This window comes from Pinus tabuliformis, chromosome Q, assembly GCF_031772625.1.
Source record: "Pinus tabuliformis cultivar Carrire ecotype Pingquan chromosome Q, CPIR1, whole genome shotgun sequence".
In the NCBI taxonomy this organism is placed as follows: domain Eukaryota; kingdom Viridiplantae; phylum Streptophyta; class Pinopsida; order Pinales; family Pinaceae; genus Pinus; species Pinus tabuliformis.
Window position 1 is genome coordinate 1357235211 of NC_142296.1, and position 25259 is coordinate 1357260469.

Sequence of the window (25259 nt, forward strand, 5' to 3'; positions counted from 1 at the left end):
TTGACCAAACGTGTATAGGTGGGTTTAGGAGTTTCACCCTATAATAGAGTAAGGAATCAACAGTACATGCTCAAAAGCTAAGCCACCATTATTGAAGAAATATCCAGATTTTGATTCAAAAGTTAGGCTTACCATTATTGAAGAAATATTCAGACCTTAACCCAAAGCCATAGGCCCTTCTTGCTAACTTACCCTGGCCCCCACGCCTTGCACATCCGCAAGTGACAGCCTCCTTTTAAAGCAAAATGTTTCAGTACTGGCAAATCAAGTATATTTGGATATACATCGGTTCACCTAGGACCTTTTTATCCCAAGAAGCCCTATAGCTACATCTTTAAATGCATGGCCATTGGCGCCGCAAATGAACACATAAATCCAATGAAACCTTAGCTGTCATGCCAGTATAATTGTCCATAAACTATTTTAACAGTTTCTAAAAGCTAGCTTCTATTAAATTTATAGTATATTTGCAATATTATATCTTTGAATAACGCAAGAATATTGAAGATTATCCTATCATATATATATTAAGCTGTAATTTTCTCAAGGACACACCAAAAAGTTATTGAGCTACAGTTGCTGGTGACTATGCAAATAAAATTAAATAATTTCTAGCATATTCATTCAGAAGAAGTGTTTTATATTTTCTTTCTGTCCCTCGTTGACATAAAAACCAATTCAAAAGACAGTCAAGTTTCCTGTCTGATATTTCGGAATGAGCATACATTCATGAACATATCATGAATATTGTTGGGTGGTAAAACGTAACATATCTCAAGAATAATTTTAACATTTTAAAAATATCAATAGAGCTCTGGGCACTGCTTCCCATAAATATTTACAAGCAACTGGACGGATAGAAACAGGCTCGCCGGGCTCAATATAGTTGAATATACAGGTATCCTGGTAGGTAGTAGGTTCCATCACGCAGAGGAAATTAATGTGTAAGCAAGCTAGTAAGCATATAACTTGAGAGGTCTGCAATCATTTTGCAAACCTAACTAAAACCTGCTCCTTTTGCATTTAATCTGCCCAACTATTAGGTACCTTTGTTACTATCGACATCATTACCATCATACTCCCCAGGCACTTCATGTCGTAGCCTGTTATACTTCTCACGCAACTGTTTTATGGGGATGTAGTCTCCAGCAGCATCCATTCCATAAAACAAGAGAAATATGTAAGGATGATCAAATCGGTCCTGCACAAGTAAAAAATCATCAGTCTCCTGCAGTCTAGCTACATAGCAAAGATACAAATTTGCCTGAAGTAGTGCCAATATCCCTCAAACTCTCATATCTACCCACCTAAACTTCATTGATGATATAAGAAAATGCCTTTACACTTCAATTTGGAAGACTTTTGTTACATGCTTAAGAAGGAACAAGAATATAGATAGAAACTTGTGCTGCATTTTAACAGAACTTACCAAATCTGGTTCGTCAAGTTTTAACAGGTTCTCCTCAGCAACTGGAACAAATATGATCTCGCACAATTGAGATACTCAAGCACAAAAACTAACATATATTCTATGGAACACACTTGACATTACACAAGAAAAAATAATCTACTAAATAAATGCAACATTGCAAAAGAAGACCTGAAAATTGTCACGTGGAGATAAGTTTCACACTTACATTTCTCACACACAAGAATTTTGGATTTTTCTGCGTACAGGTTTATGACCTTTGAGAAAAATAAAATACTCGAGGAACAATGATTCAAAACATTTTTTTTAATAAATAAGATGCTTCCTTTGACAATTAAGAAAAACATGGTATGTATATACCGGGCACTAGATTAAAGAATGGGGCCATACAGTATTACAGACAACCACCACAAGCTAAAATCCTCTAGAGCCTAGAAGACAAAATTACGTTATCTCATAGCACAAAATTTTCTTATCGGATTAATAGTGGAGTACAACTAACGAATAAGTGTTAAAAATGTAATCCTAGGCCAAGTAGCCCACACAATCCAAACAGCAATCATAAACCCGGCGACTGGGGAAATCATTCCCACAATGGGCAACTGGTTGTCTTTATCCTTGAGGATTGGCCCCATCCATTGATTGTAGGATTTGGCACAATAATGATGGGTTCCCACCCATCGATTCCCCGCTCCAGTTTGGGCAGTGTTGTCTCCCAAAGTGTACACCTAAGGCACAACGGTTGGAGCAGGAGCTGTCATCTATTACCTACTCACTTCATTTAAGCTCTCTCCCAGACAAGCTATGGGGGTAGTCCCTAAAGATAAATGGAAAAGGTAAACTTGTTGGAACAAGAAGTTCTAAGAGACTAAGAGCAAGGCAATTACTTCTCTAGACAAGAGATTAAAACAATTGGATAGTACAAGAGATTAAGAGATTAAAACAATTGGAAATATGAACAATAAGAGATAAGCCTGCTTTTTAATGCGATTTTTCCCCAGGGGAAAAAATAAGAGATAAGCCTGCAATATAAATAAGACTTGTACTTAAAGTAAAAATGAAATTCAAGAGATAATAGACTTGAAAATGACAAGTACAACAATGTAAGATTTGCAAGTATGAAATGAGCTCACAATCCAATTTACAATAATCAATTGAAAATGCAAGATGAATGAATGCAAGATCTACCTATGTTTGAAGCAAGATCTTGGAATTTTAATTATATGACTATTCTAAGGTGAAGGCCTTCCCCTCAATTATTGATGTGTGAAAATTCTTTGAAATGCAGCAACTTGAATTTATTCTTCTAACTGATTAATTATGTAGTTTATTTTGTTACAACAAAATAATGAATAAATCACACTACAATTTCTTCAAAATAAAAGCGTTGCGGAAAATAAACTGGAAACCAGTGACACATGAATCTCCGATCACTCGCGATTAATCACGAGTCAAACTCTGCTCTTCCCTCAAACGATCCGATTCAACTCTGGGCGAGTCAAACTTGCGTTGACTGAGTTTGACTTGTGGTCAACCTGAGTTTGACTTGCGACTCACTGATTAATTGTGATTTAGGTGACTGAGGCGATTTTCAACCGTTAACTCGGCGAGCATGGGTTTTAAATTTTAGGGATCCCACATTTTTCGTTGTGTGGTTTAGTTATGTTAAAAATTAAACGTTGGTCTGTAACTTACTTCTCACTTCTCAGGCCCGCAACTCATACATCAAGAAGGTAATAGAGTCGTAGTGTAATAGAGGCATAGTGTGTAGTGTGCTCCAGTGTAGCTTCAACGTGTGCTATGTCAGAGATTTCAGTAGCAAACCATTATCGTATCATTTCAGCAGCGATCAAGAGATTCAGTTACTGCGTTTTCACTGATCCGTATGCAGTATTTTATAAACTTTTAGAAGCAAATGCTTCTGGTTTTATGTAGTCACTGGTAAGGAATTAGGACTTATTACTTTGGATCATGTTTGGACTCATAACATATATCATATATGAGATACTTATTCATTCATGATATTTGGGACATCTATTGATATTATGCATTGTTTGGAGTCTAGACACGGCTTTGTTGAATATCAATGAACAATGTATTTTTTTTGGTTGTTTTATTATTAAATTCAATATGTATATATCTTTATTTATTGAATTCACTGATTTTTTCCCGATTTTTCCCCGATCCGATTAAAACTCTTCGCTCTTTTGCCTCGCCGATTTATTGCCGATTCCGAGTCTGGTAACATTGCTGGAAACTAAGAAAATATATGCGGACACAATAAAAATGACACCGTTATTTATGGGCAAATGTCCCTGGAAAAACCCAATGAGGGAAAATCGGTGCAGTAGATGAGGGTTTTATTATTAATATGCAACAACAAAAATTCAGAGTACAATATGAATGCAAAATTGGCAATCCTCCAACAAAATATCTGCTAAAATAATTTGGAGAAAAATTTCCTCCCTTCAGCAAATTATCTCGGCCTCCCTCTGACTTGCTCAAACCCCATTGAGAAACTCGACCTAGAGGAATTTGCACTGCTTGGCCTGGGAAAAATATACGGCCTGCTAGCTTGGCTCCAAGTGAGTTGTCCCGCCTCCCTCTACTACTGGAAGAAATTCGCTTGGCGTTTTGGAGATCGATCTGACCTCCGACAATATTGCAAACTCTCATCTGGCAACTCATACTAGGTTTTTGGCTACTCTCACTAGCTATTCGACCTTCCTGCAAAAATATTTTGGCCTCCCATTTCTGCTGCTGAGAATCTTCACTGGAATACTCTGTTGCTGCTCCCTCAATCTCACTCCTACCTTCCTCCTAGCTTGAACTTCTCTCCCTTGCTCGATCTCTGCAACTGGGTAGCTTGACCTGCCAAGGAACTCGCACTATTGGTGTGTCTATCTCCGTCCCAGCGTCATGCTCTTATAATCTCTCGTTGGTGAACCAACAACCATGATTAGATCTCCATCAACAGCTAAGATCATCTTAGACTCAACCTGTGTGAATTTTTCGAGCATTCTTACTTTTCTCAATTAATTGTTGTTAATTAATCACTTTTCCCAAGATAAACTTAGGGAATATTTAATTATTGATCAATTAACTTAATTGAGTGGTCTCTATGTGTTTCCTCCTGAAACTTTTTCTAGATTCTGGAGATCTTGTGTTTCTTAGCCTCTCTAACCAAAATCGAGACTAAAACAGTTGTTTGATGCTACAAAAACTAACACTCCCTCTTAGCAAGGAAGGTATTCTACTGTCTCATCACATTCTCCCACATGCTGCTAATGTCTAACATATGTGACAACCTACCACTGCACACCAACTACTGCACATACTCTGATTCATTTGCCAGTCTATAGTTGAACCATCCTGTAATAGCGTTGCTGCTGACATTGCACTCTACTACTATACTGCTTCCAACTCTGCTCTACGCTGCAACTCATCTCATGCTGCTATTGCTGCAACTACTACAATTGAGAACAAAATCCTCCAACTACTGAAAAGATTTCTCCACTATACCCATTTGTTCTCTGAAATAGACGAACTTAGCTCTCCCTAGAGCTTTCGTGAGTATATCTACAACCTGCTCTTCTGTGGGAACATGTTGTAGCTGGACTGCTCCACGACTAACACAATCCTAATGAATTGATATATGATATCTATGTGTTTCGACCTGTCATGAAACACTGGATTTTCAGAGAGCTTGATGCAACTTTGATTATCACAGAAGATATCAGTCGCTTCCATTCTTTGATCGAACAGGGTTAGCAATAACTTCCAAAGTCAGATAGCTTCGCAGGTTCGCTGTGCTTGCTGCCATATACTATGCTTCTGCAAAGCTCAGTGCTACTAACTTTTGCTTCCTGTTGCACCAAGAAACCACCCCTGATCCAATGCTGAAGCAACAACCTGATGTGCTCTATCTGTACATTGCACTGTTTGCCCAATCTGCATCTGTGAACCCACATAGTCTGGCACCATCACCTCGAGTATACCTCAATCCATCCTTGACTGTGTCGCACAAACACTGTAGAATGTGCTTCGTTGTTGTCCAATGGACTCTCTTTTGTCCCACCATAAATTGACTGAGAGTGTTGATCGCGAAGCAAATATTCGGCTTAATGTTGACTAAATACATGAGGGAACCAATAAGTTGTCTATACAAGGTGGGGTCAACATTCTCATCCTCTGATGCATCGATCGTTCTCCACTTTGTAATCAAAGGCGTAGACATAGGTCTACAGTCCTGCATCCTGAATCTTTTCAGAATCTCTGTAGCATATCTCCCTTGACCAAGGAAGATCTCCCCGTCCTTCTGCCATACTTCCAAGCCTAGAAAATAATGCATCAACCCCAAATCCTTCATGTCAAATTTTGCTGCCAAGTTCCTCTTGCAGTCCTCTATGAGCCCTGATGAACTTGTCAAGAAGAGGTCATTTACACACAACACTAGGATGAGTGGCTCATCCTCTACCATCAAATAGTAAAGGTTAGGATCTGTGTCACTCTTGATGAATCCCATTTGCTACAAGTAGCTGTCAATCTGACCATACCATATCCTGGGAGCCTGTTTAAGCCCATACAGAGCTTTCTTCAATCTGCACACATGTGTGCCCCTCTCATGTGTCTCGAACCCCTCTGGTTGTTCTTTATATTCCTCCTCCTCTATCACCCCGTTCAAGAAAGTTGTCTTGATGCCCATTTGGTGAATCTACCATCCATCTACGCTGCTAGAGATATAACCGATAGGATAGAAGTATATCTGACAACTAGGGTGAAGGTCTCCTCAGTCTATCCCTTCCTTTTGTGCATACCCCTTTGCCACGAACCCAGCCTTATACTTCTCCACTGCCATCTGCAGTGTACTTGATCTTATAGATCCATCGAGAGCCCACAACTAACCTATCCTTAGGCCTCGTCACCACCTCCCAAACATCGTTTGTCACGATGGAGCTATACTCTTCCAACATGGCATCTATCCACACCTGATGTTGTGCGGCCTCCTAATAGCTGGAAGGTTCTACAACTTGTTCCACCAATGTTTGGTACTTGTTTAGCTGTCTACACTCTCTCTTGTTTGTCCTAGGAGCTCCTATGAACTCCTCAACATCCCTCACTGTTTGACAAACTTCTCTGTTGGTTTGACCACTAGTGGTGGGAGGATTAACTAGCTCCTCATCCTGCCTCTACTGCTCCGTCTGCTGCGAACTCACTGGATCTCTTGCACCTGAGGATGTGCTAGTATTAGTAATAGTACTAGATCCCTGTGATTGTCCCTACGACTTCCCTTGTGGTTGCCCCTTCTTTTGGACTAATGGAGCTTCTACTGGCCCATTATGATCACTTGCTGGCAACTCACAAGACTTCTTGAAGGCTCTGTCCTCTAAAACTTCATGTCCAGTCTTACAATAATCTTCCTACTGCTACAAACATAGCTCTTGTATGCCTTAGAGGTTTCGCTATACCCAACGAAATACCCTCTCTGCAGTCTAATCCAATTTGGTACATGGCAATAAGCTATGATGCCAAAGATCCTGAAGTGACTGACTCTTGGCTTCTTCCCTAAGAAGACTTCTTCTAATGTTCTTCCCCAATGCCTTGTGAGGAACCCTATTCTGAATATACATTGTTGTGTTACATGCCTCTGCCCACAAGATCTTGGGCAAATCCTGGTCATATAACATTGCCTTTGTAGCCCCGACTATAGATCTGTTCTTCTACTCCGCTACCGCATTCGGTTGTGGATTGTATGGAGTAGTCCACTCCCTCTTGATGCCTTCCTTCGCACAAAAACTCATGAAGTCACTATCTGCGCACTCGCCTCTATTATCTGAGCGAAGCACCTTGATGTTCTTCCCTGTTGCATTCTCCACTAGAGTTTTAAACTCCTTGAAGCGGCCGAAGACCTCATCCTTGGTCTTCGAGAAATAGGTCCAGGTTTTCCTGGAATGATTATCAATGAAGGTAACAAAATATTCGTACCCTCCGAGAGATTTGGTGGACATAGGGCCACAAATGTCTAAGTGTATAGGTAGTAACACACCATCTGATTTGTTTTCACTCCTTGGGAACGCTGCCTTAGCATATTTCCCAAGCACGCGCCCTTTGCACACATCATCATGTTTCGTGCCTAATTCTGAAACACCTGTTACTGTCTCCATGAGCATTCTACGTGCTCCATGATGTAAATGTCCCATCCTCCTAAGCCATAACTCATTCAGGTCTCTCCCACTGTTATTGCAATTTCTCACTAGTGCCATTGGAGAGTCAAACTGCAACTTATACAATCTTTTGCTTTGTAGCCCAATCTGTTTCACCTTCTTCCAGTTTTGGTGTTTGATGGACACCACCTTCCCTACAAAGTGGATGTCATATCCCTTATCCTATAACTGAGATATTGAAATCAGGTTCATACCAAGTCCTCGCACATGCAATACATCTGTAACACTGGAGCTTGCCTCTGAATCCCTCTGAATGTCAATGGTAGCTCTCTCGATTGAAGTACATTTAGTCTTGTTTCCCATTGGAAGTCCATCTTCTCCTCATTGTAGTTGGAGAAGTACACTCTAACTCCTATCATGTGAGTTGATGCTCCACTGTCTATAAACCATACTCCTTGTGAAGCTGAGCTCGATAAGCAAGCTATCTGAGCAAACTCGTCCTCCAATCTAGAATATAAATTTATAGCTTCCTTAATATCAAATTTGTCTGTGGCCATACTAGAGACTTCTGAATAATTTACTGAAGACATCCTGAGTATAGTTTTGTGTGCTATTTCTCTTCCACCGAGCACTGATCTGCTACTCCAAAAATTGTTGCAAAATCACTTGCACCCACATCTGCTCAACAAAATCTCTTATTTGCTCTGAATATGCTTCCCACCAATACCACTGCATGCTGGAACTACTCCTAGACTAGTCGAAATTTTCCTGCACCTGCAATTGGAAATCGAACCCTTCTGCCCAACAATTTGCATTGCCTGGTTGGACCTTTGTGCAAACCTGGAAGAAATTTGTTCAGACTCCCTCTGAACAACGAAATTTCACTCTCTTCGCTACTAAGCTCCTGATCTGTTCAAAATTGCTCTGATACCATGTGAAAATTTCTTGAAATGCAACAACTAGAATTTATTCTTCTAATTGATTAATTATGCAATTTATTTTGTTTTGGCAAAATAACGAATAAATCACACTGCAATTTCTTCACAATAAAAACGTTGCGAAAAATAAACTGGAAACTGAGAAAATATATGCGCACACACAATAAAAATGACATAGTTATTTTTGGACATATGTCCCCAGAAAAACCCAATGTGGGAAAACTAGTGCAGCAAATGAGGGTTTTATTATTAATTTGCAACAACGAAAATTTCGAGTACAATTTGGATGCCAAACTGGCAATCCTCCAGCAAAATCTCTGCTAAAATTATTTGGAGAAAATTTTCCTCCCTTCTGCAAATTATCTCGACCTCCCTTTGACCTGCTCAAACCCCACTAAGAAACTCGGCCTCCAGGAATTCGCACTGCCTGGCCTGGGAAAATTGTACGGTTTGCTAGCTTGGCTGCAAGTGAGTCGTCCTACCTCCCCCTGTGACTGGAAGAAATTTGCTTGGTCTTCTGGAGCTTGATCTAACCTCCGACAATATTACAAACTCTCTTCTGGAAACTCGTACTGGGTTTCTGGCTACTCGCACTGGCTATTCGGCCTTCCTGCATAAATATTTCGGCCTCCCATTTTTGTTGCTCTGCTCCTGAGAACCTTCGCTGGAATACTCTGTTGTTGCTCCCTCAATCTCACCCTTGCCTTCCTTCTGGCTTGAACTTCTCTCCCTTGCTCGATCTCTACAATTGGGTTGATTGATCTGCCAAGGAACTCGCACTATTGGTGTGTCTATCTCCATCCCAGCGTCCTACTCTTATAATCTCCTGCTAGTGAACCAACGAACATGATTAGATCTCCATCAACGACTAAGATCATCTCAAACTTAATGCGAGTTTCTAGAGCATTCTCACTTTTCTCAATTAATTGTTCTTAATTAATCACTTTTACTAAGTTAGACTTATGAAATATTTAATTATTGGTCAATTAACTTAATTGAGTTGTCTCTAGGTGTTTTCTCTTGAAACTTTTTCTGGGTTTTGGAGATCTTGTGTTTCTTAGCCTCTCTGACCAAAGTCAAGATTAAAACACTTGTCTGATGCTACAAAAACTAATACGAAGCAAGTCTTAGAACAAGGTTGTTGGGAGATGAGCTGGGGAAGGAGGCTAAGGCCTCATTAACGATACCTACCCAAGACTTCTAGGAACACAAGTGCTTTCATTCCTACAAGGGATTCGACCACAAAATAACTACAAGGTCACTCGTTTTAACCATTCTTTAAGGGTCAAGCTTCTCAAATTGGATATGAAGAAGGTTGTCCTATCTTTCTATCAACCAAGCTTATGCTTGGAGGTAAATTTTAGGAATGCAAATTTAGATCTAAGATGCAGATTGAAATGTTTCAATGAGATCCGATTAAATCAAGATGCTTTAGTAAGGGAAAAGCCAATTCACTTATAATCAAGACAAGATGATTAGCTTACAACAATGATTTAATGAAGCAAATAGAATATTACTCAATGAAACAATAGAAGTGATGCAATTAGATTAGATGTTAGAAACAATAGCTCAAATGCCTTTAGTTAATAGTGCTTATTAAGATATTCTTCACTTATGCTATATTATGACAATTAAAACAAGTGAGATTTATATGACAAAAGCACAATAGAAAGATGGCAAATGAGATTGCTAACAATGATTAGAAAAACTACTACTAATCTACCATGCAAATGAGATTAGAGACAAGAAAATGACAATGAAATCCAACTAGCTAGAAGAAAGCAAGGAAAAGAGGTTAGTAATCAGATCTAGAGCTAAAGCAAAGAGAAGCTAAGCTAAGAGGTCCTCCCTTTTAAATAAGGAGGGGGATACCAAGGGATTAAATCCCAAGCTCCCTTCAAGCAAGAAGATCAATTTTATTATTAATGTTACAATGAAAAAGCAACCCTTTAGACAGCAAGAAGGGCTCTAACAAAACCTTGAGGAGATTACAAAGATGATTAGCACCTTAATACAACCAATTGCTCCTCAAGCTTCAATATATCAAAGAGGAGGCTACAAGTCAATAGATGATGATCTTCAATGACAAATGACTTGCTCCCAAGCCTCTAGAAACCAATGGCCTTGATGAATATGACCCTTAAAGCTCACGACCTTGCAAAGGAAAGGATAAAAAAATTTTAATAAAATTTTTATGATGACTTTGCAAATTTTTGAAGCCTTTAACCTCTTGAAAAATTTCGATAACCCTCTAAATGAAAGTGTTTCAGATTGGATAGGGTATGTGGCCTTCTTCAAGGCCTCGGCTAGGAGAAAAAAGGCCTCTAAGGCCTACGGCTAGTCTCCAAAATTAGTCTCCAAAAATCAGCCCCAAAGAGCTAGCTCCTAGCCAAGAAATCGATGGATGAACCCTTCAAAAGTATGAACGACTTTCTCTGCAAACAACCAAGGGTTAGTCACAACATATCTGAAGCAAAATGAGGCCCTATGGGCCTTGCAGCTAGGCCAAAAATGAGCTAAGAAGTCAACAACTAGCCCAAATAAACACACAAAAACTTGAGCCCAAAATATGTATACCTGGTCTGCAAAATTTGGAACCCAAGTCAGATTTGCAAGGAAAAATTTTGAGAAACAATTCAAAAATTATTTACAAAATTTGGAAACCTTTGCAAATAAAATTGAATTTGGTGTGAGGAAGGGTCTCAAACCCTTACGGCTGGCCTTAAAAAAAAAAATCGGTGAGATCAAAGCCACAAAAATTTGAAATCTTCCCTTTAGAAGGCCTCAAGATGGCTTGAAAGGCTGCGACCCTGAAGAGAGAGGGCTAGGATGCTAGATGACCTCCAAAAATATGAACTTTGCACTGAAACCCTATCCACTAGGCTAGGTGAGGGTATAGCCTCCAAAAAACATGTTTCTCTTTGATTCGTTGATCTAATACACCTGCAAACAAAATAGAAAATAAAACCATTGTCCCTCTCTTCGAATCTGCAAGAGAACAAAAGAAAAACCCCAATTAGTATATACAAGATGGACAAATATATACAAGGGTTAGAGAAAAAATATACACAAGATAACTTTACAAGGCTAGATCAAGGAATGAGGGTTCCTTGATTAGCAAATAATGTCTCTTATTAGCATATCTATCCAATGAAAGCACAAATAAATAGAGATAAATAAGTGAGATGAAATTTTTAGATGCGCAAGAGCCAAGAAGCCCTACCAAATATATTCGTTAGATAAGCTTTGAAATCAAATAAAGTGGGCTCTTCAAGCTGTATGTCTTGGGAGTTGGTTGGTCCAACCAAAACTTCCCCTAACGTCCAAGATTTGAATCATTGAAGATCTCTACACACTTAAAATTAAATTGTTAGATCACAACGTTTACATAACAAAATAAACCAAAAGATCTAGAGATACCAGATCTAAGTTGCAGGAAACGTGCCCTAGGGGTCGTTTCGGCCGGAAACGAAACGGAAACGCGTTTACGTACCGTACGGCCTGGAAACGCGTTTCCGGCCGTACAGGCACGTTTCCCGAAATGGAAACTTGCCCGTACGGCCGGAAACGCGTTTCCAGGCCATACGGGCCCGTTTCCAAAAAATGACTTGTTTTTTAAATAATTAGTTTTTAAATTTTTTTAGGGTTTCTAAGCTGTTCTAGAAGCTGTTTCTAGGGTTTCTAAGCTGTTCTAGAAAATTTTTTAGGTTTCTAAGCTGTTCTAGAAGCTGTTTTAGGGTTTCTAAGCTGTGACTTGTCTCTATATATATATATTATATATATTCGCGTTTCCCCGTTTCCAAAATTTAGGGAGGTCGCTTTTCGTTTCGCTTCCCGTTTCGTTTCGCTTCGCGTTTCCCTAGCCAATAACTAATGCAAGATACTTGTGAAAATAGTTAATCCACAATCGGTTAATGAAATAACAATTATTAAAATTCAACCCCATTAGAGCATTAAGAAAAATCTTCAGAAGGAATTTACCATAGAACACAGAAGAGGAACACCACCATGAATTGACCCCAAAGACTTCTTTATTATTCCAGAAAAATATTACAGACCAACTGAGCTTGACTCTGAGCTCAATTACAAATTTTTTCATGATACAAATGAGGAACAAGAACTTCCTTATATAGAAAAAAATGAGAGTGTGAGACCCCTCTAAGTGGAAAAAACGGCTAGTTGACTTGATCCATGGCTTGATCCTTTCAAAGAGAATTCCAACCCTTGATTACTACTACACAGATCCATAGTAAAATTTGACTTGTTGATTGATGAGTTGGATGGACAATTTGTTAACTTTGGGTGGTTTTGCACTATTACCGCTTAATCTAGCAGAGGTCCTAGGAAGGGTTCCTAAAGGGCAACTACTAGACCAAATGGTAACGAAAGGACAAGGACCATTGTCACCTTAGTCGATGTCCCCTGCTCTTTACGGACTTTCACCGATGGGAGGAGTCCCGGTACGAAGGAAATCACTAGAAAGATGAGGTCAATAATTAGATATAATGTGATTTCCAAAGCCCATTCAAAGGAGAGACTCAAATAATAGGTTGCTTGTCTTAGAAGCAAAGGAAGGGCACTTGAAGAAAGGCTTAATGGTAGGAGGTCTAGACCTAGGTGAAAGGGTATTCAACACAAGGAATGCACCTAGATCAAGGATTCCTAGAAAAGGGAAAGGACCTCTCTTAGGGTTTGTGAGATAACAAACATGCAAATGTTTGAGACCACAAGAGAGACCTAGGGGATCCAATCAAGAGCTAGGTTTCAGGATGATCATCAACAATATGACGAAGTCAAGCAAGGATGAGAAGAAAAGGTCAATGAAAGATGAACTTCCTTTGAGTTTTGGAGTGTAAAGACCCTCAAGAAGACCCTTTAGCAAGACTTTCAAAATGATTTTTAGGGTGGCAGCTAGGTTTGAGTTTTCTCAAAATTTGACTGTCAAAATTGGCTCAAATTTGGAGGAGAGATAGAGGAAACATCAGCACAGAAGGTTGTCCAAGCGGTCTTGTGAGAGCTCTTCTCTATTGCAATTTGTACAAAGCCCTAGTAGGTCATCTAGGTTTAAGGCCGAATTTTAGAAAAAGGGAGAAAAAAAGAAGGAAAAAGGTTGTATCACCAAATTGGCTCGAACTAGTGCCTTGTCCTTGGGCTATGGATTCTATGTGATTCGAAATTTGGTTGAAATCGTCTTCAAGGAGGCTTGAAAATGGTGCCCTACCAAACACAATCTAGAATTTACCCACCCAAGATTTATGGACTTTAATGAACAGAAAACAAATTCTACTCCACTAGGAACATTCATCTACTTGTTATCAATGATGGACTTTAACAAAAAGAAAACAAATTTTACTCCACTAGGAACATTCATCTACTTGTCATCAATGAGTAACATTCACAAATTTGCATTCTAACATTCTTTTACAATGATATTCAACAATTAGGTCATGAAAGAACAAGAGCTAGTTGCATAATTTCCACACATTAGACATTCTTTCATAATCAAAATTTCCTTAGCAAAATTTACTTACTAGATAACAAGAGATATATCCAAATCCAAGATCAAGAAGATGGCACCAAGAGAACGAAAATTTCAGCTCCAAAACTATCGAAACACATCAAGAGATCTCTAATAGACAACGAAGAAAGAAGTGTGAAATTCTCAAGAAGAGATATCCAAGTCCAAGTGATGATGAGGAATGAAATGAACCTCTCATCAATATATATGATCCTCTAAGGGATTAGAAAGGCCTAATTAGGCCTAGTGATGCCCCTATAATAAAAATAATGTGCAAACTAACAACCTTTCAGTGACAAGCCCACCAAATAGCTCTGTAATATGAAAAATAAGCCTCTCAAGAGTGCTGAAATGATAATACAATAAATAGGAGGGTTGTTGGCCTATTGAAGTCCAACATGTGCCAAAATGGATGGAAGGGCTCCAAAAAAAGTGATGAAGGGGATGGCCCCTTGATCTCCAAGCAAATGACTCATGATGCTCCCATGTGGCTGTGGGGGCACAAAGGCATCCTCATGCATCTCCAACTGAATCGAACAAGCATGTATCCCATCTACAAGGGCTGGAACAATGATATAACCCCTCCCTTTGTCTCCCATGGTGAGACACAACCCCATCTGGGCCCTAGATCAATTGCCAAGTGTGTGGTGCAAGGGTATAGCCGGCTGGGCAAGGTGGTCCAAGTGCATCATCATCATCAAATAAGTGGGACACGAGCGAGCAATGGATGGAGCTAAGGGATCTCGTGGCATGGCTATTTGCTCTTTGCTATAGTGGAGGCCCACGGCTCTCAACGCACACCTTATAAATGCCAATATGACCGTCTGGAGAGCTTGGACCTCGTATAGGGAGACCAAACCCCAAAATGAAGACCCACCTGTAATCATGCATAAGATCCAGTGCGTCTCCTCACTTTTATGTACAACAAATCATTAGTGTAATTGAGCAAATGAGCTTACAAGTCATGGAACCAAGTGGGCATTACATAGTGGCATGCCCTTCCATAATGGGCTTTAGAGTGTCCAAGTGTCTCCAAGTTCAAGAAGGCAGTTAATCAAGGACCCTATTAAGTGGTTTCAACCTCTAAGGGAGTGATAGGTCCATGGTACATCCATCATATGGCTTGGTGTCATGTGATATAATGATGGAACGGAGTGGGGCATTAGGGAAAGGCTCCAAGCCACATGCCATGGCACTAGGGTAGCTATAATTGTTAATTGGGTAGCTCAATGAAAAATTCCAACCATGGGACTTGATTCCTCTTTTCGAGAGGACCAATTTTGACTATTGAAGCGCTCAATTTAGACAAGGGAAAGTGTACTTATGAAAAAAAGCCCACATATGCACATTTGGACAAATCAACCCTAATAGGAAATTGGTCACCCTTGGAAGCCTATAAATACAAGTGACCTCAAGTTCATTTGAACATCACCAAGCATCATCTTCTTCTCTTCTTCATTGATTGGTTTACACAGGTTTGAGGCTTGGTCAATGAAAGAGGTCCTCACAGGTTCGAAATTACAGGGTCCGAAGCTCGCACATGTTTTAGGGTTATGGTTTCCGGACGCAGACTTGTCAAAGGCAGTTTTCGGCTATAACCGCAGGCTAGCAGACTCAAGGGTGCGGTTGGAAGGTCTCAACTGTATGCACAACTCTTCCTACTGTGCGGTTGGGCTCTAGGGCTAAATTTTGACATATGACGCATAGTTGCAGGAAGCGCCCCCCCCGGATCCTAGGCCGGAATCGCGTCCCGTACGGAAGCGTTCCGGAACCTCCAGCCGAAGCGCGATTCCATTTTTGACGAAGCGCGGTTCCGAGTTTTTGGAGCGATTCCTGGTTTTTTAGGAAGGTTTTTATGGATTGGCATCACATATAATTGTGTGTTCGCTTTTACATCATGTGGACATTAGACATACACATACCGTTGCAAAAAATTCGTTTCTTTTCGGTACAGATCTATACTTGATATAAATGGGCACACAGCTTCACGCAGATTATATTTTATAAATAAACTTTCCAGAATGGACAATAGCTATAGAGAGGTTGGCTTGATTACTGAAGTCGATATATGTAAATCGCATAATAATCAAATACCATCTGCTTGTCACTGTGAAAAAGTGACAAAATCCGTAAGTATTGTCTGTCTCCTGCAATCATTCAATGTTGCAACACGATATTATATAGAAATATAATAAGTAGCTTATGGTTGGTAAATGTGTATAGAAAATTCAAATATTTCACCATAAATATTTTAATTAATATTTATGTTAAAAAAAATAAATTTAAAACTATAAAAAAAAATCATAAAAATAATTAAAGGCATAATTTTATTTTAAATTATTATGATTAATTATAAAAAAATTAATATATGAATTAAATAATATTTTTACTTATGGTAATTGCTTTTTTATTTTACTATAAAAATTTTAATTTGCAAATAGCTTTTATTATAATGGGTAAATATTATAACTTATCAATACCAAGTATTTAATATAACATATGTTGATATAATATTTCGTGTAAATTAATTAAAAAATCATAACAAATTTGAAGATAAATCTTAATTTTGATATATGTATACAACTAGAATATTCCAACATATTCCATAGAAGTTTTATGTTTTATAATATGCTTAAATGTTTTATGTTTTATAATATGCTTAAAAATTTGATGTATGTTTGTAATAGCTAGAATATAGATGATTGTTGTACATACTAGTAACTACAATGGAATCATGGATGCCATATCTATCTTGATTTATGCAAAAATATGCATGTTTTCATGTCTTCTACAATTAATTTGGTATTTGGGATGTTTGTTTTGAGTATAAATGCAAAAAAATATAAAAAAAAATATATATATATAGCAGACGCTTCCGCGGACGCTTCGCTTCCTAGATTTTTGGAAAATGACGCTTCCGCGCTCCCGCTTCCGCTTCCGCGCTTCCTCTTCGCTCCCGCTTCGTGCAACATTGATATGACGACCGCAGATAGGAAAAATTGTCTCTGATATATATTGATGCTGGGAACATATTTCTAAATGTTGTTGGGTTAATTTTGCTGTATAATTTTGTATTGGGCTCATTGTACTCTTTTCTAAACATTTTATGACAATCTACTAGAAGAAGAATTTTCAAAGGGTTTCCCCCTTGTGGGGTTTTCCCTAGTCTTTAACCAAATTTGGTGTCTCTTGTTGATGCGTTGATCGTCTCCTTTGTCATTTCTATCTTCACCCACTGTCGTTGATGGGAAAGATTAAATGTTAATAAAAAGATTGTTAATTGAAGTATTGAATTGGGCTAAAAGTAATTGAAACAACATAGAGCAGTGTGAAAATTAACATGGTATCAGAGCTAAGGTGAAGGACAAGCCCAAAAGGAGACAAGCATTGAAGCAATCATCTTTGGAAAGTTGAAGAAGCCTATCTAGTCAAGTCAAGATGTCTTCCTCTTTCTTGAAGGAACATGAGAAGTTGGGTGACTCATCTAACTTTGTTGCATGGAAGATCAGGTTGAAGATCATCACTAATAACAATGATGTTTTGGAATACATTCAACATAAAATATCTAAGCCTCCGGAAAATGCTTCTGCTGCTGCCAAGATCAAGCACAAGAAAGGTGAGTTAAAAGAAAAACAAATTATAGTTAATGGTTTACAAGATAGTTTACTTGCATATGTTGGAAATTTGAGGAAGTCTAAAGACATGTATGATAAGATAGTTGGCATGTATGAAGTCAACAATTTGAATGAAATCATCTCCTTGAAAGATCAACTCAAAGACATGAAGATGAACGAAGGGGAGTCTATGAAATCCTACATTATGAGGATATCTCAACTTAGAGATCAATTGGAAAGAGTTGGGGAAACTGTGCCTGACAGGGAATTGGTGATTGTAACTCTCAAAGGTATCCCTCCCATTTGGGAAACCTCCATTACTACTATAAGCAACAACAATACCTTCCTATCATTTGATGAGATTGTTGGAAAGTTCACTCAAGAAGAATCAAGGATGATATCTAGAGGAAGGATTCAAAAGCATGAAGAGGGAGAACCCGTTGCATTTGTCACTCAAAACAAGAAGAAGAAAGGGAAAGGAGGTCCATTAAATTCAAGAAAGCCTCCTCCTCGAAATACAAAGAGAAGGAATGATAGAACATCATATCACATTGAATGATACAATTGCCACAAGAAGGGTCAGTATGCTAGAGATTGCCCTGAGAAGAACAATGGTCCATGCCACAACACTAGAAGCAAGAACAATAGGTTTGATGATCGAAGAAAAAGAAATGACCGAAGGAATGATCACAATGGAAGAGATGAATGAAAAAGAAGAGATGCTCCAAGTGACTGTGAAGAAGATCGTCGTCCTCAAAAGAAGTCCAGATACTCTAGGTATGAAAATAATGTTGCAAATCAATCTGAATATATTCTTATTTTGGCCATTACTAGTTCCTCTTCTCTAGATTCGTGGGATAGTTGGTTGGTTGATAGTGAGGTCACTCATCATTACTCTGGGTATAAAGAAGTTCTCTCCAATTTGGTAGAGAGGGAGTCAAATTTGAAAATTATTCTTGGAGACAACTCCACTCATCCCGTTAAAGGCTTTGGATCCGTCAAATTTCATTTAAATTCTTCGGGGAATTTGTTTTGCTCCATGATGTGTTGTATGTGTCAAGATTGAAGAAGAATTTGGTACCAATATCTACTTTGGAATACAAAGGGGTGAGAGTTGCCTTCATCAGGGGAAAGGTTCTTACTTGGCCAGTTGGATCAACCATGAGAGATGCATTCACATTGGGATTGAGATTTGAAGGACTTTACAAGGTTACTAGAAGACCTCTTCTACCATTGGACCATGATACGAATCATTTAAGTGAGTTATGGCACTGAAGATTGGCCCATCTACATTATGACACTCTTCCAAAATTGAAGAAATTGGTCTCTGGTATTCCCGATGTTCAAGCCCAACATGATGGAGTATGTCCAAGTTGTGTCAGTGGAAAGAAGACAAGGGGACCATTCCCCTCTAGCGAGAACAAGACAAATGACATCCTCCATCTCATTCATTCTGACATGAGGTTCGATGCCTGTACATTCTATTGGTGGCCATCTCTATTACATCACTTTCGTTGATGACTTCTCAAGAAAGACATGGATATATTACTTGAAGCACAAGGATGAAGCCTTCGAAATGTTCAGGGAGTTCAAAGCTTTGGTTGAAAATCAAGATATTCACGTCTAACAATGGTAGAGAATACATTTCGAATGAGTTCATTGATTATTGCAAAAAGGAAGGTATCAAGAAAGAGCCAATTGTGCCTTATACTCCTAAACCAAATGGAGTAGCTAAAAGAAAGAACAGGTCTATAATAGAAGTCGCTCATGCCATGCTCTATGATCAAAAGTTGTCGAAGATTCTTTGGGGAGAAGCAACAAATGTTGTTGTATATGCTCAAACAGGGTGCCTCATCAAGCATTGGACAACAAAGACCCCTAAAGAAGTGTTCACAAGTATCAAGACCGATGTTGGCCATCTCCGTATCTTTGGCTGCCCCATATATTTCCATGTACCAAAGGACAAAAGACACAAGCTGGAATCCACAAGAAGAAAATGTACGTTTGTTGGGTATTGTGAGAATTCTATGTTAGTTTTTGTAGCATCAGAGGTGTTCTAATCTCGAAACTTTGTGGAGAGACTAAAACACATGAGATCTCTAAAACCCAGAAATCGTTTCTGGAAATTCCACCTAAAGATGGCTCAATTAATTATTAGCCAATTTTTAAATATTTCCTCAGTCTAAATTTAGGGAATATGGTTAACTAATCAGCATTAATTGAGACAAGGTGAGAATTCTCCAGAAACTCACACGGATTGACACAAAATTAGTTTGGGCCCTTGATTAAGTTCTAATCTTGGTTGTTGGTGCTCCAACAAAGGATTATAAGAAGTAGTTGATGGGTAGATGGAGAACACACCAATTGCAGATACTCAATGATCTACGCTGTTCGATTTTCTAGTAGCAGTTGATTCAGCAGTGAGATTGAGCCAGTGATCGAGTAGCAGGTGGTAGAGGGGCAACATAGAGATTTTCCGAAAGAGTTTCCAATTCCGGAGGTGTTTCTAGTTCTGGAGAAGTCAATAGAGGAGGCCGAAATTATTTTCCAGGAGGCTACGCAGGGGCTATGCAGTGCCTCAAGAGGGCCAGTTCAATTTGGTTGTGGAGTAGGTTGTTTTAGGTATCAAAAGCTAGGAAATTTTCCAGAGGGCTTGGCTAGAGACTTCCAGCAGCAGAGGTAGGCAGGATGTTCGATTCAGAGGGAGTTCCGGGCTAAGGGTACAAGGGACTGCGCAGAGGTTGACGCAGATCATTCCGGGGGTTAGTTTTTGAACCTAGACTGAGCCGAGATTGCTTGGAGAGGAGGGTAAAGATCCCTCAGATATTTTGGCTAGTATTTCTCTCAAATAGATAACCCAGTTTGGCATCATTTTATTGTACTCAGAATTTCCGCTGCACAATAATAAAACCCTCATTTGCTGCACTGGTTTTCCCAAGTTAAGGTTTTTTCTAGGGACGATTGTCCAAAAATAAGGGTGTCAAAATTTTGTGCGCTAGTATTTCTCAGTTTCCAGCTTTCTATTTTTCCGTAGTATTTCTATGGTGAAAATTGCAATTGTGATTTTATTCATTGTTTGTCATAGCAAATAAACTGCACAATTAAATTTACAGTTAGAAGAAGAATTTCCAGTTGTTGCAATAGAAATTTTTTTACGTGGTATCAGAGCATAAGTTATCAGCTAGGAAGCTCAGAAGCAAAGAAGGGGATTTCATTGTTCAGAGGGAGCAACAGGCCGAAAATTTCAGAGACTACATAGTACCTAGACAGATAGATCGAATTGTTGGGCAAGGGTTCGATTTTTAGTTGTAGGTTGGCATAAAAGTCGATTTGCTCATAATAGTGATTCCAGCAGTAGCTTAGATTTTTTGCTGAGTAGATTCCTTGGTTGGACGCAGAGGGTTTTGCGGCAAGAGAATCAGGGTCGGGAGAAAGAGGAATAACACACGAAATTGTCTTTCTATGACCATGGACAAAATTAGGAGGCTTCAGATTTGTCTTCTAGGTTGGAGAACGAATTTGCTTGCTTGTCAAGATCAACTTCACAAGGTGTCTGGTATACAGACCATGGAACGTTAGCTCACATGAGAGGGGTTAGAGAATATTTCTCTACCTACAAGGAGCAGATGGACTTCCAGATTAAGATGGGAAACAGAACAAAGTGTACTCCGGTAGGGAGAGGTACCATCGATTTTCAGAGGGAGTCAAGAGCAAGCACCAACGCTACAGATGTATTGCATGTGCCAAGATTGGGTATGAACCTGATTTCAGTATCCCAGATATAGGATAAGGGGTATGATATCCACTTCGTAGGGAAGAAAGTGTTTGTCAAACACTCAACCTAGAAGAGGGTAGGATAAATTGGAGTTTGAAGCAACAGATTGTACAGGTTGCAACTCGAATCTCCAATGGCACTAATAGGAAGTGACAGTAGCAGTGAGAAGGAACTGAATGAGTTATGGCATAGGAGAATGGGACATCTACACCATGGAGCACTCAAGATACTCAGGGAAATAGTAACAAGGGTTCCAAAACTTGGCACGGAACACGATGATGTGAGCAAAGGATGCGTACTTGGGAAGCATGCTAAGACAACATTCCCAACAAGTGACAACAGAGGGAATGGCGTGTTAGGACTTACACACTTAGATATTTGTGGCTCGATGTCCACTAAAGCTCTCAGTGGTGCCGAATACTTGACCATTCCAGGAAAACCTAGATCTACTTCTTGAAGACCAATGATGAGGTCTTCGATCATTTTAGGGAATTTATGGTTCTCGTGGAGAATGCGACAGGAAAGAAGATCAAGGTGCTTCGCTCAGATAATGGTGGAGAGTATATTGATAAAAACTTCACAGATTTTTGTGCGAAGGAAGGCATCAGAAGAGAATGGACAACTCCATATAATCCACAGTAAAATGGAGTAGCAGAGCGGAAAAACAAAACGATAGTTGGGGCTACAAAAGCAATGTAATATGACCAGGATTTACCCGGGTTTTCATGGGCAGAGGCATGTAACATGACAATGTATATTTAGAAAATGACTCCTCATAGAGCATTGGGGAAGAAATTGCCAAACAAAACGATAGTTGGGGCTGCAAAAGCAATGTAATATGACCAGGATTTGCCCAGGTTTTCATGGGCAGAGGCATGTAACACGACAATGTATATTTAGAAAATGACTCCTCATAGAGCATTGGGGAAGAAAATGCCAGAAGGGTCTTCACAGGGAAGAAGCCGGAAGTTAGTCACTTCAGGATCTTTGGCAACATTGCTTATTGCCACATGCCAAATGAGAAGCGCACCAAATTAGATTAGATTGCAGAGAAGGGTTTTCTCGTTGGGTATAGCGAGACCTCCAAGGCATACAGGACCTACATTCGTAGCAATAGGAAGATTGTAGTGAGATGGGATGTAAAGTTCATGGAAGATCGAACTTTCAAAAGATCTCGTGAGATGCCTGCAGGTGATCAGAATCAACCAGCGGAAGCTCCATCGGTCCAGCAACAAGGGCAACCAGTGGGACAGTCATAGGGATCCAGTATAGTAACCAATACTAGCATTTCCTCAGGAGCAAGGAATCTAGTGAGATCTCAGGAGACAGAGCAACAGAGGCAGGATGAGGAGGAGCTAATTGAACCTCCCACTGCTAATGGTCGAGCCAGCAGAGAGGTTCGTCAGACATTGAGAGACACAAAGAGTTTATTGGAGCTCCTAGGACGAACAAGAAAAAGTGCAGACAACCTAACATATATCAAGCATTGGTAGCTCAGGTTACAGAACCTTCTAGCTTTTAGGAAGCCATACAACATCAGATGTGGGTAGATGCAATGGTAGAAGAATACGACCCTACCATGACAAATGATGTTTAGGAGATGGTGCCGAGGCCTGAGGACAGGTCAATTGTAGGTTCTCGATGGATCTACAAGATCAAGTATGTTGCAGATGGTAGCATGGAGAAGTACAAGGCTACGTCCGTGGCAAAGGGGTATGCACAAAAAGAAGGGATAGATTACAAGGAGACCTTTGCCCTAGTTACCAGATACACTTCTATTCAGTCAGTTATATCCCTACAAACTCAAATGGAATGGCAAATTCACCAGATGCGCATCGACGACATTCTTGAATGAGGTGATAGAGGAAGAGGTGTACATAGAACAGTCAGAGGACTTTAAGACTCATGAGAGGCACACTCATGTGTGCAGACTAAAGAAAGCTCTATACGGGCTCAAGCAGGCTCCTAGGGCATGGTATGGTTGGATTGACACTTACTTGCAGCAGATGTGATTCATCAAGAGTGACACAGATCCCAACCTTTACTATTTGATAGTAGATGGCGAGCCACTCATCTTAGTATTGTATGTGGATGATCTCTTCTTGACAAGATCATTAAGGCTCATAGAGGACTACAAGAGGAGCCTGGGAGCAGAGTTTGATATGAAGGATTTGGGGTTGATGCACTATTTTCTAAGATTGGAAGTGTGGCAGAAGAACAGTGAGATCTTTCTTGGGCAGGGAAGATACGCCGCAGATATTCTGAAGAGGCTCAGAATGCAAGATTGTATACCCATGTCTATGCTCATGATCACCAACTGGAAGAAGATAGAAGCATTAGACCGCACCTTGTATAGACAACTTATCGGCTCTCTCATGTATTTGGTCAACACTAGGCTAGATATCTGCTTTGCAGTCAATACCCTCAATCAATTTATGGTAGAACTGAAGAGGGTACATTGAGCAACAGTGAGGCATATTTTGAGGTATGTGTGCAACACAGTCGAGTATGGGTTGAGATATACCCGAGGGGATGACATCAGACTATGTGGATTCACAGATGTAGATTGGGCACACAGTTTAGTGGACAGGAAAAGTACTTTTGGGTATTGCTTCAGCATTGGATCAGGGATGGTTTCTTGGTGTAGCAAGAAGCAGAAGTCAGTAGCACTAAGTTCTGCAATGGCAGAGTATATGGCAGCAAGCACAACTACGTGTGAAGTTATATGGCTTCGGAAGTTGCTAGTAAGCTTTTTCAGGTAGAGGATGGAGGCGACTAGTGTCTACTGTGATAATCCAAGTTGCATTAAGCTCTCTGAGAATCCACTGTTTCATGACAAGTTGAAACACATAGATATTTGGTGTCATTTCATGAGAGATTGTGTGCAACGTGGAGTGGCCAGCTACAGTATATTCCCATAGAAGAGCAGGTTGCAGATATACTCACGAAAGCTCTAGGGAGAGCTAAGTTCTTGTATTTCAGAGAACAGATTGGTATGGTGGAGAACCTGTTTCAATAGCAGGGACAAATTATTTTGGATACTCCTCAATTGCAGTTGTTGCAGTTACAGCAGTAATAGATGAGAGGGAGTTGAAGTGCAGATGCAGAGTTGGCAATGTCAGCAGCAACACAAATGCAACATCATAGTTGCGCAATGGTTGGTGGGCAGTGGCTAGGGATTAGCAGTGCGACAGAGGGGTGATATAGAAACATGATGTTGTAGCAACAGTGGTACAGCTCTAGAACACCTTCCTCGCTAAGAGGGAATGCTAGGTTTTGTAGCATTGGAGGTGTTCTAGTCTTGAAACTCTGTGGAGAGGCTAAAACACATGAGATCCCCAAAACCGAGAAATCGTTTTTGGAAATTCCACCTAGACATGGCCTCAATTAGATTATTAACTGATTTTTAAATATTTCCTAAGTCTACACTTAGGGAATACAGTTAATTAATCAATATTAATTGAGATGAGGTTAGAATTCTCTAGAAATTCACACAGATCGACAGGGAATTAATCTGGGCCCTTGATTAAGTTCTAATCTTGGTCGTTGGTGCTCCAACAGAGGATTATAAGAAGTCGATGGGTAGATAGAGAACACACTAGTTGCAAATACTCATTGATCTAGGTAGTTTGATTTTCCAGTAGTGGGTGATTCAGCAGTGAGATCGAGCTAGTGATCGAGTAGCAGGTGGCAAAGGGGCAACACAGAGATTTTCTGAAGTTTCCAGTTCTGGAGGACTCAACAGAGGAGGCCAAAATTATTTTCCAGGAGGCTACACAGGGGTTGCATAGTGCCTCAAGAAGGGCAGTTCGATTTGGCTT

The 25259-nt window shown here is 39.7% G+C and overlaps 1 protein-coding gene across 2 annotated transcripts in view; it reads right to left on the reverse strand.

The window, feature by feature from the left end:
* Window positions 1–595: 595 nt before the first annotated feature.
* Window positions 596–25259, reverse strand: part of LOC149224960 (uvrB/uvrC motif-containing protein) — a 250537-nt gene continuing 225873 nt past the window's right edge. Inside the window, exons 9-10 of one of the 2 annotated variants that reach the window (XM_089386359.1) lie at window positions 1430–1470; window positions 596–1201 (exon numbers count right to left, since the gene is read on the reverse strand). In XM_089386359.1, coding sequence (XP_089242485.1) covers window positions 1040–1201; window positions 1430–1470 — 203 coding nt within the window. In that variant the 3' untranslated portion in view covers window positions 596–1039. The remainder of the gene's footprint in view (window positions 1202–1429; window positions 1471–25259) is intronic. The other variant, XM_089386360.1, reaches the window with a different exon arrangement.